This window comes from Polyodon spathula, chromosome 6 (assembly GCF_017654505.1).
Source record: "Polyodon spathula isolate WHYD16114869_AA chromosome 6, ASM1765450v1, whole genome shotgun sequence".
NCBI lineage: Eukaryota > Metazoa > Chordata > Actinopteri > Acipenseriformes > Polyodontidae > Polyodon > Polyodon spathula.
The window spans coordinates 28019239-28039625 of NC_054539.1; the positions used below are offsets into that span (position 1 = coordinate 28019239).

General features: G+C 41.7%; 2 protein-coding genes across 5 annotated transcripts in view; one reads left to right on the top strand and one right to left on the bottom strand.

Annotated features, from left to right (window-relative positions):
* The window catches only part of LOC121317101 (N-lysine methyltransferase SMYD2-like), a 99641-nt gene extending 79796 nt beyond the window's left edge, over nucleotides 1-19845 (top strand). The window contains exons 11-12 of one of the 2 annotated variants that reach the window (XR_005950481.1): nucleotides 15587-16722; nucleotides 19650-19731. Coding sequence is in view for 1 of the 2 variants with exons in the window: in XM_041252706.1 (XP_041108640.1) it covers nucleotides 19650-19788 (139 nt within the window). In the remaining variant the exon portion in view is untranslated. Of the gene's footprint in view, nucleotides 1-15586; nucleotides 16723-19649 lie in introns of both variants that reach the window. The other variant, XM_041252706.1, reaches the window with a different exon arrangement.
* Nucleotides 1-20387, bottom strand: part of LOC121317100 (tyrosine-protein phosphatase non-receptor type 14-like) — a 109587-nt gene that overhangs the window by 36242 nt on the left and 52958 nt on the right. For all 3 annotated transcript variants that reach the window (XM_041252702.1, XM_041252701.1, XM_041252704.1), the window contains 2 exons: nucleotides 2459-2556; nucleotides 1488-1555 (listed from right to left, as the gene is read on the bottom strand). In XM_041252702.1, coding sequence (XP_041108636.1) covers nucleotides 1488-1555; nucleotides 2459-2556 — 166 coding nt within the window. The remainder of the gene's footprint in view (nucleotides 1-1487; nucleotides 1556-2458; nucleotides 2557-20387) is intronic.

Genomic DNA, 20387 nt, shown 5'->3' on the forward strand with positions numbered 1-20387 from the left:
CCCTTTTATGTTGAATTGTTCATTTAAATACAACGTTTCGGCTGTGCAGATGTTTGATTTGATGTGCTTAAATAACATTTTTGAGATGTATCCGATAGTTTGTCTTTCATTTTAAATACCGAAGTTGTTTAAAATGTAACTATCATAATGACAGCCTGCAGTGGTTTTAGGTATAAGTGTAACCGTGGCGGTTAGTGTTAATGGACATTATGAAGTTACCTCAAATTTATGGCACAGTGTTTTGGATTGAAAAAGAAGCCTGCTGGCAATGCTCCCCATACTTGACTGGATTCCCCTGCTCTAGCGCTGCAGGGCCTCAATGTGATATTTGTTTCTGTCAGACAAGTATGCAAGAGCCTTGCTGAAATAATAAGAGACAGCAGAATACGTGCCTCCAGGCTGCCACACACCTGTGAGGGGGCTGGCTATACTTTACAGAGCGTTTAGAAAAAAGATCTGGCTCTTGTTTAAAGTAATTCAATCTGCAGAGATCAAAAACGTGTTTGTCCTTTTTTTCCATGAATCTTTAGAAAGTTGCCTTAAGGCTATCGAGTTTTTCTAACTACATTTTATTTATTTTTTTCTCATTTGGTCTTGTCACTTAATCACATCTTGAGAGTACCTTGATCGCTTTAGAAGAAAGGACAAGACTATCATCATATACGCGATGAGGCTTAAAAAGTCCTGAGTGTTCTTTCAGGCCATCCATGTAGTAAACGTGATAATCACAAACTAAACCATGTAATGTCTTTTTTGTACAACATGTGAAAAGGCTTGTGTCTGTTTTTATTATTATACTTAAATTTAGTTTGCCGGGATAAACTACTAAGTTGTAAAATCCAATTTCCAAAAAAGGATTAGACAGACTAAACCACAGAAACAAATACTGTATATTTTACATGATAAACCAATTTGTTTGAGACATGTTGCATATAGAAATATACAAGTGATTAAGGAAAAAACAATAATAACCTTAACCAGCAATCACGTGTTTTATGACCATTTTATGAATGTGAAGAAGCCATTCTGACCACCATGCCACCAGTCCCTCCTGTTCTAACTGATACCAGAACATGGGATCAAGGGATTCAGCAACAACAACATGACTTGGCAACCCATTCCTCTCACCTCTCTTTCTTGAAAAGTGTCTCCTGTCCTAAATCTCTCTTTCCAACTTTCATGCATGTCCTTTGTTCCTGCTCACAGTGCTAAGGTTGAAATAGCTCTAGAGTTTACTTTATAAATGTAAACCCTTGGATAAACCCAGTTGCTCTTCTCTACTCTCCTAGGTTTCTTAAAGCATGTTTGAGGGCAGTTTAGGATTTAGAAAATCTAATATCATTAATGGATAAGGATATACTGCATATATACAGTAGCATTCGGGTATACTATAAATTGTCTAACTGACAACTTAGCAACTGGCTTCAATTCTAACTTTGTCTACCTGTTTTACACTGGGGACCAGCCACCACACTTGAGATACTCACCACTGGAAACAGGACATATTCCCTGAGGAAATCCTGGGACTCAAACTGATTATAGTCTCCAAAATCAGCTGTAATTAAAACAGAAATACAAAAGAAAGATTTGATTGTTAGAGTGGTCCTACCAAATCATCGATATCACCCACCATTAGAATACTGAATAATACTGAAACAGCATTCTAAATGTGTGTGCCTTTTCACCACAGACACAGCACAAGCACATCACTATTCTTTCTGATTACTATTCAGTGTAAAAAGTTACATTTTAAAATGGTTGTTCTGTCCTTTAACTGGCAGTGCTACAGTAAGAAACATTACAAAATTACTACCAATTCTCTGCCACCCTCCCCCTCCCTAATCATTAGCTCCAGAATCTTGGAAATCCCCATTTGAAAATCACAACTGTTCTACATTCCTTTGAATCTCCACACATACATGTCAGTTTCACAGTTAAAGAGTTGCCGACTACATCTGAATCACTGCCTCAGGCCTTGCTGAATGGATCAAGCAAGGCTGGTTAAGAGAGACAGAATTGTATTGCTACCCACAAAAAACAGTGTGCTACACTTTAGTAGTTTTATAGTACTGAAGCCCAATTTTATAATACCAATTTGGTAGTACATATTGCACAAATCAAATTTAGCTCGCTCTTTTAAATTCATAATAAAAAACTAGCCATATTAAGCTTTTCATGTTACTTATGCTGGCCTCATTCAAACTTCTCACTTACACAACATTGATACGGCTCTTAGTAACAGACGTCTACTAATGAGGCCCCTTAACATGAATAAACTCTCAGAAACATTAGGAATTTGTGTTTATTCATACTTTTGGTGCCGGTGTCAAATTCTTTCACATATGCATAACTATTCAGTCTAGGTACGGCAGCCATCAGCCCCTTCCCTGAGCATTATATGATGTTTTCAAAGTGTTGTTATTGTAGTCTCTGAGAAGCTAATGTTTTTAAAACATACCTTGTACAGCTAAGCCAGCTAGCCTGATCCCTTGTTCTACTGAAAATGACAGTCGTCCATCAAGAATCTCCTTTTTAACTTGAAGGTAATACTGATACCTGAGGGAGAAAAGGCTGACATAATAAATCCTGGCGAAATGAATATCAATAAGAACAACAACTACAAAACACAAATATTAATACAAATATGTATACAGAAGGATTCGGCCTTTGGCCAACAAAGTACTAGCCCAGATTGAAGCCCTGATTACAACCAATAAAAAAAACGGTTAAGTCGATTCTGGGGCTACTACAGGTTTGTGCCATCATTTGCCACTATAGTAGTCCGGCTCACAGAATTGACTAAAAGAAACTAACCCAAATAAGATCCTGTGGATAGATGAGTGTCAGAGGGACTTAATGACTTGAAAATGACTCTCACATTGTCACCTTTATTAATCTGCCGTGACTTTTCACAAGAGTTCATCGAACAGACTGATGCCTCAGAAGTCGGTCACAAAGGGGAGAAGGAGAAGGAGCACCCCATATTGTACCTCAGCTGGCCCAACGAGAGATGCTCTGTGATTTGAAAAGAAGCGTCTCGCTGTCAAGTGGGCCATTGAAAAGCTGAGGTACTATCTCCTAGGCAGGCAGTTCACCCTGGTCACGGACGCTCCTCTCTTGAAATGGCTGCACACCATGAAGGATGTGAACGCCAGGGTCATTCGCGGTATTTAGCCCTGCAGCCTTACAACGCCTCCCACAATGCCAAAACAGCTCTGTAATTAGAAGCTGATGGTGTTCAGATCATCAAATCCCATTCATTACAAGCATGCAATTCAAAGCAGTATGTTTTCATTGTATTCTAGGTCATGGTGTTCTTTGTATTTAAAAGAGAAGTTCTTAAGTACAGAGATAAAGTGGCACACACAACCCTCGACAGAGACATGTAATTACTGGGTATCTTACACCTAGAGCTGGATTTTGCCCATTTTAAAGCGCAAACTCCACTTGTACCTAATCCTATAATTATAGAAGGCATACTTCCCTTATGCCATTGCTGTGACAGAGGAAAAGCATTAAGTTTTACAGCGCTGTCAGCCATGACACTAATCAGTTTGCTTTCACAATAGAAGCAGAAAAAATGAATTGGTTGAAAAAAAAAAAAAAAACACTACTGACTAATGAAGAATGGTATACTCCACTACCCATGGAGAACTGTGGTATGATTATAGTGAAAAAGACCAATTTAAACTAATAAAGCGTTCTTATTGTTCTTAAAATATATATATATATATATATATATATATATATATATAAATAAAAAAAAAAAAAGTCCTGATTTTTTTAATTAAGAATCTAGACACCGTTATCCATAAAATGAAAACTTTGGATGGTTTTTTTTTTTCGTGTCGTTTGTATTAACCATTTATTTAGACCCAAAACGGAATCTCTGAGAAAAAATATTCAGTCTGTATACGTATGTATATTAATATATATATATATATCTATATATATATATATATATATATATATAGAAGAGAGAGAGAGAGAGAGAGAGAGAGAGAGAGAGAGAGAGAGAGAGAGACACACACACACACAGTGGCTTGCAAAAGTATTCAGACCCCTGACCAATTCTCTCATATAAGAACATAAGAAAGAACATAAGAAATAAGTTTACAAACGAGAGGAATCCATTCGGCCCATCTTGCTCGTTTGGTTGTTAGTAGCTTATTGATCCCAGAATCTCATCAAGCAGCTTCTTGAAGGCTCCCAGGGTGTCAGCTTCAACAACATTACTGGGGAGTTGATTCCAGACCCTCACAATTCTCTGTGTAAAAAAGTGCCTCCTATTTTTTGTTCTGAATGCCCCTTTGTCTAATCTCCATTTGTGACCCCTGGTCCTTGTTTCTTTTTTCAGATCAAAAAAGTCCCTTGGGTCGACATTGCCAATACCTTTTAGAATTTTGAATGCTTGAATTAGGTCGCCGCGTAGTCTTCTTTGTTAAAGACTGAACAGATTCAATTCTTTTAGCCTGTCTGCATATGACATGCCTTTTAAGCCTGGAATAATTCTGGTCGCTCTTCTTTGCACTCTTTCTAGAGCAGCAATATCTTTTTTATAGCGAGGTGACCAGAACTGAACACAATATTCAAGATGAGGTCTTACTAGTGCATTGTACAGTTTTAACATTACTTCTCTTGATTTAAATTCAACACTTTTCACAATGTATCCGAGCATCTTGTTAGCCTTTTTTATAGCTTCCCCACATTGTCTAGATGAAGACATTTCTGAGTCAATAAAAACTCCTAGGTCTTTTTCATAGATTCCTTCTCCAATTTCAGTATCTCCCATATGATATTTATAAGGTACATTTTTATTTCCTGCATGCAGTACCTTACACTTTTCTCTATTAAATGTCATTTGCCATGTGTCTGCCCAGTTCTGAATCTTGTCTAGATCATTTTGAATGACCTTTGCTGCTGCAACAGTGTTTGCCACTCCTCCTATTTTTGTGTCATCTGCAAATTTAACAAGTTTGCTTACTATACCAGAATCTAAATCATTAATGTAGATTAGGAATAGCAGAGGACCTAATACTGATCCATGTTGTACACCACTGGTTACCACACTCCATTCTGAGGTTTTTCCTCTAATCAGTACTTTCTGTTTTCTACATGTTAACCACTCCCTAATCCATGTACATGTGTTTCCTTGAATCCCAACTGTGTTCAGTTTGAGAATTAATCTTTTGTGTGGGACTTTGTCAAAAGCTTTCTGGAAATCTAAATAAACCATGTCATATGCTTTGCAATTATCCATTATCGATGCTGCATCCTCAAAAAAAATCAAGCAAGTTAGTTAGACACGATCTCCCTTTCCTAAAACCATGTTGACTGTCTCCCAGGACCCTGTTACCATATAGGTAATTTTCCATTTTGGATCTTATTATAGTTTCCATAAGTTTGCATATAATAGAAGTCAGGGTTACTGGTCTGTAGTTACCTGGTTCAGTTTTGTTTCCCTTTTTGTGGATCAATATTACATTTGCAATTTTCCAGTCTGTCGGTACCACCCCTGTGTCCAGAGACTGCTGCATGATCTTGGTTAGCGGTTTGTAAATAACTTCTTTCATTTCTCTGAGTGCTATTGGGAGGATCTCATCCGGCCCAGGGGATTTGTTTATTTTAAGAGCTCCTAGTCCCTTTAACACTTCTGCCTCGGTTATGCTAAAGTTATTTAAAACTGGATAGGAACTGGATGACATGTGGGGCATGTTGTCAGTATCTTCCTTTGTAAAAACTTGTGAAAGGTAATCACTTAATGTATTTGCTATTTTTTTTTCTTCATCTACGATTTTGCCATTTGTATCTCTTAAACATTTAATCTCCTCTTTGAATGTTCTCTTGCTGTTGTAATATTGGAAAAACATTTTGGAATTGGTTTTAGCCCCCTTAGCAATGTTCATTTCTATTTCTCTCTTGGCCTTTCTAACTTCCTTTTTGACTTGCGTTTGCAGTTCCGTGTACTCCTTCTGTGTACTTTCCTTTTGGTCCTTTTTTAATGCTCTATAAAGTGCCTTTTTTCGCTGAATGGTTTAATAGATCAATTAAAAAAAATATTTTGGCCATTAGTTTTACATTTAGATTTGTCTACTTTAGGGATATAATTGTTTTGCGCCTCTAGTACTACATTTTTGAAGAACAACCATCCTTCTTCTGTGGGTGTTTTCTCTATTTTACTCCAATCTACTTCTGTTAGTCTCTGTTTTCTAAAATTGTAAACCTTAGCTTTAGTCTTTACTTTTGGGGTTTTAAAAAACACTTCAAATGAGACCATGTTGTGGTCTGAGTTTGCCAGTGGTTCTCTGACCTCTGTTTTAGTTATTCTGTCTTCATTATTTGAAAAGACTAAATCAAGGCATGCCTCCCCTCTAGTCAGTGCCTTGACAAATTGTGGTAGGAAGCAGTCATTTGTCATTTCCACCATTTCTATTTCATCCTTTGTGCTACCCACTGGGTTTTCCCATTTTATATGGGGGAAGTTGAAATCCCCCATTAGTATGGCTTCTCCTTTGCTACACGCATTTTTAATGTTATTGTATAACAGATTATTGTGCTCACCGTCTGAATCTGGCGGTCTATAGCAGGCTCCTATTATTATGCCCTTTGAATTTTTGTTCGTTATTCTGACCCATATTGATTCGGCTTTATTTTCTTTGTCCAGGTTTAACACCTGGGCTTCAAGACTGTTTCTTATGTATAGCGCTACCCCTCCTCCTCTTCTGTCCTGCCTGTCTTTCCTATACAGTGTATACCCACAAATATTATATTGTCCCCATCGCTCTCAGACAACCAAGTTTCAGTAACACCTATCACATCATAGTTACTTGTTAGTGCAGTAGCTTCAAGTTCTATAATTTTGTTTCTGATACTTCTAGCATTTAGATAAATACATTTAATGGTTGTCTTACCTGAGTTGTTGTTCTTGTTTTGATGCGGTCTCCCTTCTGTTTTTTTGTTGATTTCTCCCCCCTTCCTTTCTAGTTTAAATGCTTCTGAACCTGCTTGAGGATCTTTTCTCCAAGTAGACTGGTTCCCTTGTTATTTAAGTGCAGTCCATCCCGTCTATACAGATAGTCCTCGTTGTAGAATGTGGTCCAATGATCAAGATAGGTGAAGCCTTCCCGTGTGCACCACGTCTTCAGCCAGGCGTTTTGATTAATTATTTCCAGCTGTCCATATGGTCCTTTGCAAGGTGCCGGTAGTATATCAGAAAATACCACAGTTTTGGTTTTCTCTTTTAATTTCCTTCCTAGCTCTCTGAATTTGTTTTGCAGGGATTTTGGTCTGTCTCTTCCAATGTTGTTTGTACCGATGTGAACGACTACTACCGGGTCGTCTCCTGTTCGTTCTAGGAGCCTGTCCACGTTCTCAGTGATGTGCTTGACCGAGGCTCCCGGAAGGCAGCACACTGTTGTAGTAAGGGGGTCCAAACTGCGAATTGAACTTGCTGTGTTTCTCAATATGGAGTCCCCAACAATCATGACCTCCCTTCTTTTTGCTGTCTGGTCACCACTGTCAATAGGGTCCTGTATGTTGTTCCTTTCGTTCTCTTCTTTTTGGTTCTGCTCATCAAAATTCTGAAGTGACTCAAATTTGTTGGTTGTTTTGATTTCTGGTGGTTGTGTTTGACGAAGTTTCTTTTTTTCCCTGCTTCTGCCTACCTGAACCCAGCTGTTCTGACTTTCTATCTCCCTGGTGGCTTTCAGTCTGTTAGGGGTGATGCAGACTTCCTGGGTGTGCCAGTTCCTCAAGATCCTGTTGCTGTCGCACTTCTTCCAGCTCCATTTCTAGCATACTTACTAGTTTATGCAAGACCTGGATCGCGCGGCATTTTACGCAAACTCCGCTGGGTTTTCTCGGATTTCCCACATCAAGCAGGTGTCACAGATTACTGGCTTGAAGACCATGTTGAGGGGTTTTTTTTTTTTTTTTTTTTTTTGAAGTTTAGTTTCTTCTGCAGCTATCAACCTGCTTTCAACCTGCTTCTAAATTGCTCTGCACTTTTCCACGCCTGTACTTCTCCCACCCGCTGTCGCAGGGAAGACTGCCTCGTTTAACTGCGTTGTTCTGCTGTGCTGTTGGCTCCTCCCCTCGCCCGTGTCTCAGAACGGCACTGAATCTGAATTTGAATCAGCTGCTCTGAGTTTCAGCTTGTTACCAGAAAAACACATGCGGCTGTTTGACTTTGAGCTGCTGTGTTTCCCCAGTGTCGTGTGTTTTCTGATTAAAGCAATTAAAGATGCAATTTCTCCTTACTGCTTCTAAACTGCTCTGCACTTTTCCACGCCTGTATTTCTCCCACTCGCTGTCGCTGGGAAGACTGCCTGTAATTACCGAATTACAAATGGTACATTGAAATTTCGTTCTGTTTGATATTTTATTTTTAAACACTGAAAGACTGAGAATAAATTATTGTAAGGTGACACTGGTTTTATGTTGGGAAATATTTTTAAGAAAAATAAAAATAAAAACTGAAATATCTTGCTTGCATAAGTATTCAACCCCTGTGACGTGGAAGCTCCCAGTTTGCACCAATGAAAGAAATTGCCCAAACGAGGACACAATTACCTTACCATTGGCCTCCATCTGTGAACCATTAAAGTTGCTGTCACATTTTCTGGATAAAAACCCCATTGTTGAAGGATCATTGGTAAGGCTGTGAATCTGAAGGAAAATGAAGACCAAAGAGCATTCTACAGAAGTTAGAGATAAAGTAATACAAATGCATAGATTAGGGAAAGGGTACAAAATAATATCCAAGTGTTTGGATATCCCAGTGAGCACAGTTGGATCAATAATCAGGAAGTGGAAGCTGCATCACACCACCCAGGCACTGCCAAGAAAAGGCCGTCACTCAAAACTCAGTGCTCAAACAAGAAGCAGACTTGTGAGAGAAGCCACAGAGAGGCCAACAATCACTTTGAAGGAGCTACAGAGTTAAGTGGCTGGGAGTGGAGTAATGGTGCACCAGTCAACCATATCTAGAGCTCTGCATAACACTGGCCTGTATGGGAGGGTGGCAAGAAAGAAGCCGTTATTCAAAAAGTACCATCTGAAAGCACGTCTGGAGTTTGCCAGAAAGCAAGAGAGTGACCCAGCTGCGATGTGGGAAAAGGTTTTGTGGTCAGATGAGACCAAGATAGAGCTTTTTGGCCAAAACTCAAAGCACTATGTGTGGCGCAAACCTAACACTGCCCATGCCTCAAGACACACTATCCCTACAGTGAAGTATGGTGGTGGCAGCATCATGCTGTGGGGATGCTTCTCATCAGCAGGGACTGGGCATCTTGTTACAACTGAAGGAAGAATGGATGGAGCAAAACACAGGAAAATACTGCAAGAGAATCTACTTCAGTCCGCTAAAAAACTGAATCTTGGGAGGAAATTCACCTTTCAGCAGGACAATGATCCCAAGCACAAGGCCAAAGCAACATTGGAGTGGCTCAAGAACAAAAAGGAGACTGTCCTACAGTGGCCCAGTCAAAGTCCTGATCTCAATCTCATTGAGAATCTGTGGCACTATTTGAAAATTGCGTCGTTCAACCACTGAACAACCTGGAGCAAATCTGCCAAGAAGAATGGGCCAAAATCACTCCGACACTGTGTGCAAAGCTGGTACATACTTACCCCAAAAGACTTAAAGCTGTTATTGCAGCGAAAGGTGGCTCTACCAAATATTAATGTGTGGGGGCTGAATACTTATGCAAGCAAGATATTTCAGTTTTTTATTTTTCTTAAAAATATTTCCCAACATAAAACCAATGTCACCTTACAATAATTGATTCTGAGTTTCAGTGTTTTCAAATAAAATATCAAACTGAACGAAATTTCAATGTACCATTTGTAATTCAGTAATATGAGAGAATTGGTCAGGGGTCTGAATACTTTTGCAAGCCACTATATATATATATATATATATATATATATATATATATATATATATATATATATATATATATATATATATATATATATATATATATATATGGTATAGTCACGGATATCATACAGATGTGGAGAAAAGTTTATAAAGTGAAAAACAACCATAGAAGGTCAAATAACTTTAATCCAGAAGTCAGGTTTAGTGGTACTTATGACTGATGAAAACCCTAAATAAAACAATGTTCAATGTCAGTGTGCCCCTGGACCCACATTAAAACCAAATAACATATATATCACCCAATTATTATTATTGTTATTATTATTAATTATTATTATATTATTATTATTATTATTATTAATTATTATATTAATAGAAATAAAAATATAGTGCCTTTCGTAGTAGGCCACCATCACAAAGTGCTTTACAAGGCTTTCCCTGCTAGGTAGTGCACAATAAATGGCCCGATTCTAATGAAGGAAAGACAGTTTGTTTGTTTGTTTCTATGCAGACAGCAGTGTAGAAAAGTAATGAATTGCAATTTAAATACTGTAATTCACCAAAATAATAACTAAATAAACTTTTTAAAAAATTATATCTCAAGAACAACAATGTTGTATATAGAAAAAAGTTTGCAAAAAAGTATACATCCCCTGGAAAGGGCTACAACATCTTACTAAGATTTAATTTTAGACATGGTATGACCCCCCAAATAGATAACAAGTAGATAGACATTGCTCAAACATCAATCCTGTGTTACATGGCCGTCCTATGATCTTCAAATGGACCACAAAAATGTAAATATTTACAATGTGTTTGATGCCAGATGACCCTGATTATTCTGATGATTCTGTGTTGCTCATGAGTTATTTTTAATCTGCAGTGGGAAGGCTCTTAAGACTGCATGATGCACAGTTGTTATAAGTAGACTCCATACCAGGTCTAGCAGTATGGATTGTCTGTATTTTTGGGGGCTATGTGTGGTATAAGCGTGTGACAGAAATACAATGAATCTTGGTTGTAAATCTCCCTCCCGACCTAAGAGGATGCGAAGCAGCGAAAATAGAGTTCTTTGGACGGGCTGGCCTGACAGTTCTTTCCCAGGGTCCGGAAGTCGGTCAGTCTGGAAGGCGGCAAGACTCTGTTGCAAGAACGTATTGACCCGGAAGGGAAACGACATAGCTGCTGTAGATTGTAGAGACAGCTGCACCCGTTTACCAGGGGGTCATGCGTGACAGAATAAAAGGGGACAGAGAATCTCAATCTATTACTTTGCTTGGCTTTTGTTTAGAAACTAGAAGGGCCATGAGAGACCCAGTGAAAAACTGCAAAAAAAATATGAGTGTTTTGTTTGTTTGTCGCTGTTAGTAATTGTCTTTGTTTGTAAACCACCAGATGGCTAACACATATCCGGAGCTGTCTCCTTGGGCCAGCACAAAGCTGGAACAGCACTACACCACAGTCACAAATAACTGCTATCACCCACCACGAGCACTACTGCACACACCCGGACTGGTGACCGTGTCCAGTATTATTGTGGGGTAGATACTGTGTATTTATTATTTGGGCTGCAACCCATTGTTATTATTACCTCAGAGCAGTACACATTGGTGTGTATTGCCAGGGTTTATTGTTTTGGTCACCAGACCGGGATTAAAAATAAAGGCCCTTTTTCAAAACGGATTACAGTTTCTGTCTGTGATTATTCCCCCACTGCATCAACTCTGCCACAAATTGTTAGCAATAAAGCATAACAAAACAAAGATCAGGCAGAATTAGACTGCATACCCCAAACTACTGCCATGCAATCGTGATAAAACCTTTAAAAGTTAAATGAATAGCCTGTTTCTTTGCTCCTGCGTATTATACATGTTAAATAAAGTCACAAACATATCTTAGGTTTGGGGCCATCTCTGAACATGCCTGAGCAAGGAAGTGATGAGGCAAGTATAAAAATGTACACTAGAGAGGTGCACTGGTGAATCTCTCTCCCCCCTCTGAGAGTTTGGTAAAGACACCCGTTGTGGTAATTTTTATATTGGCCAAATGACACACATTCTTGATGTCACCTGCCTGTAATTAGCAGGCAGGTATTTAATAGGAACAAAATGTTTGTACTGGGCAGTCTGTATGAAGACGAGAGGCTGTCGGTAAAGAGAACGAGGTGCTGTGTGAACCTTTGGGTTAAAAGTGTTTGTTACTGGTAAATGGCTTAGCCGTCCAGTTATAGTTTGTTCAAGAAACCAAAGTACAGTTTAGTACTCTATGTGGGAGCTAGGTTAAGTGATTAACTGCAAGTTCTGTGTCTGGGTCTGCTTCTTCCGGGTGCAAACGAGCCAAGTACAGGGAGGCTACATTACAGGCAGGTGACATCAATCTAATGAAATAAAACAATTACACCTGTGACTGTGCAAACACAGCCACACACCCACATATATCTGGCAGGGACAGGAATTAACCCTATCCCTGCCAACCACAAACACATTGTTTACAGGCATGGATTTGCCCTGTCATTTTTCAGACTGTCAACGTGGGTTTTCATGTGGTAGAAGTTATTAAAAGGAGTTAAAGAACATTATACCCGAGCTATTATCAGCATACCTATTTATCTTTACTAATGTACATTCAAGTTTTTGGGGGGGGGTTTTCCCAGGTTTTCTTTTTTTTTTTTTTTTTTTTTAGTAGACTCTTGAAGTTGAAAAAACATCTCAGGAGACAAAGAAAACCATTCCCCACGACACACAAAAAGCCTTTCTTATTTGTAGATAACAACCACTTTTAAAAGTGTTAACAGACAGGCATTAAAGTGTTGATATGAAACCTGGAATATGTTTTTGAGCCATGCTCTTAGATCCTATGTCATGATACTGCTTTTACATATCCCCATACTAGCTAGACCACAACCAGCAAGTTAATACATGCACCGTGGGCCCGTAAGCAAGCAAGTACCTCATACTGAATTCCTTTCACGAACAGAGATGGCCCAGTTTGCTCTTTGTAATGCATGGCATGTAGCTTGCACTAAGGTTAGAAAAGCAAATACATATTTAATGATCAGCGAATGTGGTCTTACTAATCACATGGAGGGGGCAGTATATACTGAACATTAATAAAGCTTAAAACCAGGCAACAAAAACTGATCACTTCATGTTGTTTTGTAGGCATGGATAAAAAACTATAACCTAATGTGCATGCTTACTTTTAAAAAATGTATTTTGGAATTAAGCATTATTAATTAATAGTGGCCCCACTTGCATACAGTAACATTTGCAATTGCAAAATGTTTCTAGGCAACCTGTAAACTGACATATCCTAATTGTTTCTCAATGATGTATTTCTGGAGTAGAGTATGTTTTCTTCGTTGTTGATGCTGAAGGCTGTTTTGGGTAACAGTTTTTTATCCCTCATACCACTTGGCTGACTATTACAGGGAAGCATGGTTGTCTCTTTTTCAAAGTTTTCTTAGCCAAGATGCCATTTCTACTAAAGTGTATTGAAACGTATGACTCGGTTTGGGCTCCCAGTTACATTTATGATTGTTATTGTCATATTATTGCTAGGGAGAAGAAATGCACCACTGGCACCATGGGTACCAAACTGCTGAATCTGAAGATTACATCATACAAAGGTTTATCTTGCCAATGTGTAATAAATTATAATGTAGGTGATTGAAAATGTAATTATTTAGCTGTAATTACACTTTAAGATGATTTCCATTACATGAGTAGGTGTAAATTTCATGCTGATATTAGACTCAGCTCTCACCAAGATAAGCACCAATTAAGATATAGTTTCTTTTTCTGTAAACTAATGTGACCCATCTGCACTTCCTTCCATCTGATAATGCAGATATCTTTCTGCCTGGTGTTGATGGCTGAAGTGTAACGCTGGCTCCATGGATCAGCCTATTTTGCTTCCCTGCTGCATCAGCACACACAACGGCTGCAAATATGGCTCCAGGGATCAACCACAGTGCGGCCTCCCTAGTGCATCAGCATGACAACCGTCTGGACTGAGCTTAGTAGGGTACTTCAAGGTCTTCAAGTGGGCACCTTCCATCCTTGGTGTTTCATCACGACATCTTAAGAGGGCTTGACAGTGATTCTGGCATCCCAGCATAACTCCCCTCCGCCCCCCATTCAGTGAAGGTCAGCTTAATTACCTTTCTTTACATCAGTTTTTTTTTCTACTGTGCTTGAGGTCCCCAACCAGAATCTTTTCATCTTAACCAGAACCAGTTGCTGCTCCTCTCTGTTGCTTCAGCTAAGTTCTTCACAATGCGTCGCAACTCTTGACCACTGAATCCGATGTCTCTGAAAAACTGGGTTGTAGAGTGTGCCACAAATCCTCAACAACCCACCTCCACTGGGTAAACCTTAACTCTCCATCCTTGCTGTTCCGCTTCAGCAGCTAATTGAGAGTACCAAAATTTCTTCCTTTTGTATGCCTCATTCACAGCATCCTGCCATGGCACTGTTAACTCTACCAGGTGAATAAGGCATGCTGATCCAGACCACAAGACAATATCAGGTCGAAGGTTAGTGGTGGCAATCTCAAGTGGGAAAACAAGCTGTTGTCCAACATCTGCCAGCATTTTCCAGTCTCTAGCAGCTTCCAGGTGTCCTAGACGAGTTTTGGTTTTAATATCTTTTCTTGGAGGTTGCTCCCCTAACGGAGGAATGCTGTTCTTCGTGTGTCATATATTGCTGGCATTGGTGGCAACCTGTTGGTGATGCTGGACTTGTCTTCCAAAGTGAAAGCCAAACATCGGAACGCTTGGTCATGACGCCATGTAAACTGTCCTTGGCTAAGACCCACCTTACATCCTGTCAAAATGTGTCTTAATGTAACTGGCGATAAACATAAAGGACATCATGGATCCTCTCCTTCCCATAGATTAAGGTTCTGTGGTGCTGGCAGAACATCATATGTTGACCTGATGAGGAAACTGATCCTGCTCTGTTCGCTCTTGTGTTGTTCCACACTCCCATCTCGTCCATTCTCCCTGCTTGGTCTGGGAAACTGCCTTTACGCACCTCATGTAGTTATGATTGTCATGTCATCCATATACGCTCTAATTGGTGGCAGTCGCATTCCAGAAGCCAAGCGTTCTCCCCCCAGGACCTAAGTACCACGTTACTGAATCTTCAGCTAATGCACCATTCTTGCACTACTGCACTACCAACATGTATTTGTAGATATTACTTGTTGTAATCCTCACTTGTTGCATCCTAGTTCATATTGTACTACTGCACTTTAGTAGTATTATTTGCACTTACTGTAAACTATCCAAACTTAGTGACAGCTCAGACATAATAAAATGTGCATTGATCAGTTTTCCTCTATACTGTTCAATTGGTACCAGCATGTGCCAAAGGTTCATAAGGTTAATTGAGGGTATCATATCTTACTGGATCGGTGTGATAGAGAGAGAAAGAATCGATGTTGCAAATCTCCCTCCCAACCAGAAAGGATGCCGTGTAAGGACAGCGATACGCTGCCTCCTAGATGGACTGCCTTGATGGTAGGTGGAAACCGGAAGGTAACCATAGAAACCATGGCGATGGGTTGTTTGCAGGGAGGAGTGTATGGGTACAAAGGGGAAGCAGCTATGTCGGTACGCTGCCTTGCGCTGAGAACGTAACCACCGGCCGGAGTATTGCGGTTTCTTTTTTGTTACGTGTTGTTTGTCTTTCGTTGCAGAGGAGGAGCACAGAGCCAGTGGCTGCAGCCACGGAGCCAGCCTGCATCACCACAGCACTACCCCCACAACACGACACCAGCACCACCTTGTGGATTAGAGCACACTTTCATGCACGGGACCTTTTGGAGTGGGACATAGTAGTGACATACTGTTTTTGTTAGGTCTGCAAACCAGCCGTGTTCCCCCCGATACCATTGCTGGTAGACGGGCGGTTCTTTTCTGTTTTATTATTAAAAACACTGACATTTTTGGGGAAAAGACTGTTTGGACATTGTTTTATTAATCACACCACTTGCACAGTTCACAGTTGGTGTGAGTGTGGGATCCAGGATGGACACGGCCACATTAGGAGCGATGTTGGAGGAACAGGAGTGAAGACACCACGAGGGGATGGCAACTATGATGGAACGGATGCACGCCATGTTCCTAGAAGCCAATCGGGGGAGGGAACCTTTTCCAAGCTAAGGGTGGTGAAGATGTCACTGGAGGATGATCCCGAGGCCTATCTGGCAGCACAATGGCCTCGGGAGTGGTAGGCTACCCAGCTGGGACCCAATTTGATCGGGGAAGCCCAGTCAGCCTACCAAGCCCTAACTAGTGAGGACGCCCTTGACTACGACCAGGTGAAGCAGGCCATTCTCCAGTGACTAGATATCACGGAGGAGACACACCGTCGCTGGTTCCGGGAATACCAACGACCCCCAGGACTGCGACTTCGCGTGGTGGTGCAACAACTGGCAGACCACGTCACCCGATTGCTCTGCCCCGGCACCAACAACACAGAAACAATTACAGAGCTTATATCAATTGAACAGTTCATAAAGGTGCTGGGGCCAGACACCCAGAACTGGGTCAGCCGCCACCGTCCCACCACGCTGAACGCAGCGGTCAGATTGGCTGAAGGGTTTGAGGATGCACTGCCCACCCCTCCAGTGGTTACTACATCTGCCCCTGCCTCCAACAAGCCCCGACTGGCAGGACCACCACAACGCCTCACACCCACTACCCACGGACCAGCACTGCAACGTCACCCCAGAGCACCCCTCCCCGCTGACGACCCTGCAGCAGGACATGCAGGCTCCGTGGGCTCCCTTTCGCCCCACTTGTTACCAGTGCCAGGTCCTGACAGCACTAGGTAAGTCCAGGCGTAATGACTGGGAGGGGCCTTGTATTGTTAATCTATGGGTTGGTGATGCAAGTACCTACGCATTAGTGGACTCAAGATGATGGCAAACTTTAATTAAGAAAGCTCTATAGGCGTGGGTACCTTGGTGGTCACGTGGGGTTGTGATAATTTCCTGTATCCATGGGGATAACAAGGACTACCCCCTCACTAAATTAGATTTGATGATTTGAAGTCATACTGTGGCAAAGTACCCGCCCCTTTGTGTATTTTGTGTTATATGTTGTACGTTAATGTTGGTGTATAGTCATTGGTACGCGGGACATAAACGGGTCTGTGTTTAAAATGTATATTTGTATTTAGGCACGAGGATTGCACAGCACTTCACGTGCAAGTAAAAAGTATGTGAGCACAGGGAATTGCACTTTATTAATTCACATGCAGTTGTACCGCGACTCAAACTGAATCACTGATTAGCAATCGTGTCTCGGTACAGCTGCATAAAAGCAGCATGTTTTCACTCACTTGGGGTTGTTGTGTGTTCAGGAGTAGAGAAAGGGGGTGAGGGAGAGGAGAAGCGTAATTATAAATATTAATTGCTACGAGTGCTGGAAGCATCAGCACCGTACTTGTTTTGTGTAGAGTTTGTCCACCCTGTTTTGTTAGCGTCTACTCATTTTATTTGTCTATTTATTTTGGCCTCACATGCTGTGTGCTGTTTTTGTTACAAACCTTTTATTTTCTGACTGTCTGTTCATTTATTAAATGCTGAGCGAGACCATTCGCTCAATGTGACCTGCGGGGGCGGGTTACTGAAGCCGCCAGTGCTGAAGCTACTTTAGCTCTGCTCGATATCCCGAAATTCTGGTACCGAGATGTGGACCTAGAGTTGGAAGAAAAGAACGACCCTTCACTGGCACACATCTGGGGGCAGGTTCAGTCTATCGAGGGGAAGGTGTAGAGGATAACCGGCCGCTAACATATCCTCATCACATTATTGTCGGGCACTTACTGTATAGGGTACGCCAAGCCACAATTGCTCGTTCCCCAGTCTTTTTGACGTGAGATCATGCAGTTGGCTCACGAAGTCCCATGTTCGGGCCATTTAATAAGACTCGGTCGAACAAGACGAATATTGGCTCGGTTTTATTGGATGGGAGTTTTTGGTGAGGTGACGGAGTAGCGGAGTGTCCGGAATGCCAGAAAATAGCGCCAGGGCGGGTACGCCCGGCCCCGCTGGTCCCACTGCCCCTGATCTCAGTTCCTTTTGAACGCATTGCTATGGATATAGTGGGTTCATTGAGCCAGTCTGACTCTGGATATATGCATATTTTAGTAGTGGTGGACTACGTGACCAGATATCCAGAGACAGTACCACTGAGATCCACTACTGCTGCAGCAATTGCTCGAGAGTCATTGAACCTTCCCGGAGCGAGTGGTGCAGCCTGATTGTGATGGTGGTTCGATGCGTATCAAATGCCCGAGTGGATGAACTCCTCGACCGTCTGGGTAAGGCGCGGTTAATCTCAACTCTGGATCTGACAAAAGGATACTGGCAGATTCCACTCACTCAGAGCTCAAGAGAGAAAACTGCTTTCTCTACCCCAGATGGCTTGTTCCATTTCCGGACCATGCCCTTCAGGTTGCATGGAGCCCCCGCCACCTTTCAGAGACTGAAGGATCAGGTCTTGGCCCCCCACCATCAGTACGCAGCCGCGTACATTGATGATGTGGTGATTTTTAGCTCCACTTGGGAGGAGTATATTATTAGACTTTCAGCTGTCCTACAGTCCCTAAGGGAGGAAGGGCTAACAGCCAAGCTGGGCAAGTGTGCACTTGGCAAACAAAAGACCCAATATCTCGGTTACATTATGGGTAATGGCCGGGTAAAGCTGATCGCCTCCAAAGTCCAGGCGCTGGTGGAGACGGCGATCCAGAGAACCAAGACAAAGGTGAGATCGCTATTGGGGTTAGCCGGCTATTATCGCCGTTTTATCCCCGAGTATGCCACCATAGTCAACCCCCTGGTAGATCTCACCCGAAAGGCTGCTCCAAAATTAGTTAAATGGGCAGGGCAGTGTCAGGAGGCATTTGATAGATTAAGAAGCGACTTTGTCAAGCCCCCGCTCTGATTTCACCAGATTTCAGCAAAGAGTTCACCCTTCAGACTGATGCCTCCCACATTGGTCTGGGGGCAGTTCTGTCCCAGCAAGTCGACGGGATAGAACACCCTATTATTTATTTGAGCAAGAAAATGGCTCCTAGGGAGATTAACTACTCCGTGATTGAGAAGGAGTGTTTAGCCATCAAATGGGCTACTCATACTCTTCGCTATTACTTGTTGTGGCGTTCTTTCTCTCTTGTCACCGATCATGCTCCTTTAAGGTGGTTACACACGATGAAGGACAATAACGCCAGGATAACTCTGTGGTATCTGGTGCTGCAACCCTTCCACTATACTGTAAAACATCGTGTGGATAAGGAGCATTAAAATACAGATTTTTTTTATCAAGGGAGGGGGGACCATTAGAGAATGTAGAATTAGCCGAGTGTTCCTTCGGCATCACTGAAGGGTGAGATATGTGACAGAGAGAGAAAGAATCGATGTTGCAAATCTCCCTCCCAACCAGAAAGGACACTGTGCAAGGACAGCAGTACGCTGCCTCCTAGATGGACCGCCGTGATGGTAGGTGTAAACCGGAAGGTAACCATATTAGGAGGAGCGCGTAGTTGCAAGTACCCAGAACAACTCCATTGCAAGCAGCTGCGAGACGGCCCTCTATTGGAGAAACCATGGCGATGGGTTGTTTGCAGGGAGGAGTGTATGGGTACAAAGGGGAAGCAGCTATGTCGGTACGCGGCCTTGTGCTGAGAACGTAACCACCGGCCGGAGTATTGCGGTTTCTTTTTTGTTACATGTTGTTTGTCTTTTGTTACAGAGGAGGAGTGTGGAGCCAGAGGCTGCAGCCACGGAGCCAGCCCGCATCACCAGAGCACTACCCTCACCACACGACACCAGCACCACCTTGCGGATTAGAGCACACTTTCATGCACGGAACCTTTTGGAATGGGGATTAGTGACATTGTGTTTGTTTTGGTCTGCAAACCAGTTGTGTTCCCCCCCCCCCCCCCCCCCATACCATTGCTGGTAGAGGGGTGGTTCTTTTCTGTTTTATTATTAAAAACACAGCATTTTGGGGGAAAAGACTGTTTGGACATTGTTTTATTCATCACACCACTCGCACAGTTCACAATCGGTTATGAATGTCTCTACTGTAAATGTTGTATGGGTGCATGAGTAAATTGGTCAATTCATTTTCCATTTCATTAACCATACACTTATTTGGTGCTTGACCCTTGTTTCCTCCATTTTAGAACATGAGCAAAATAGAGAAGCCCTTTGTCTCAATTTAGAAATTGAGCCTGCCTGGAAACATCCATAGCCTGAACATTTAACTCGTGCTCACTCAAATTCGGATATCGTAGATTCTGATTTGATTTCCTCTAGAACAGCTGAGGAAACAGACTGGCACAGAGCAGAGGGTGCCAAAGATAAAAAAAAAAAAACAGAACCAGACCAATAACACTTCACTGCACAGGAATTTTGCATCTTCCTACGCCGAAATGAATGCCAAATTCTTTCGAGATTTTCAACCGCATAAGGGCCTCAACACAAA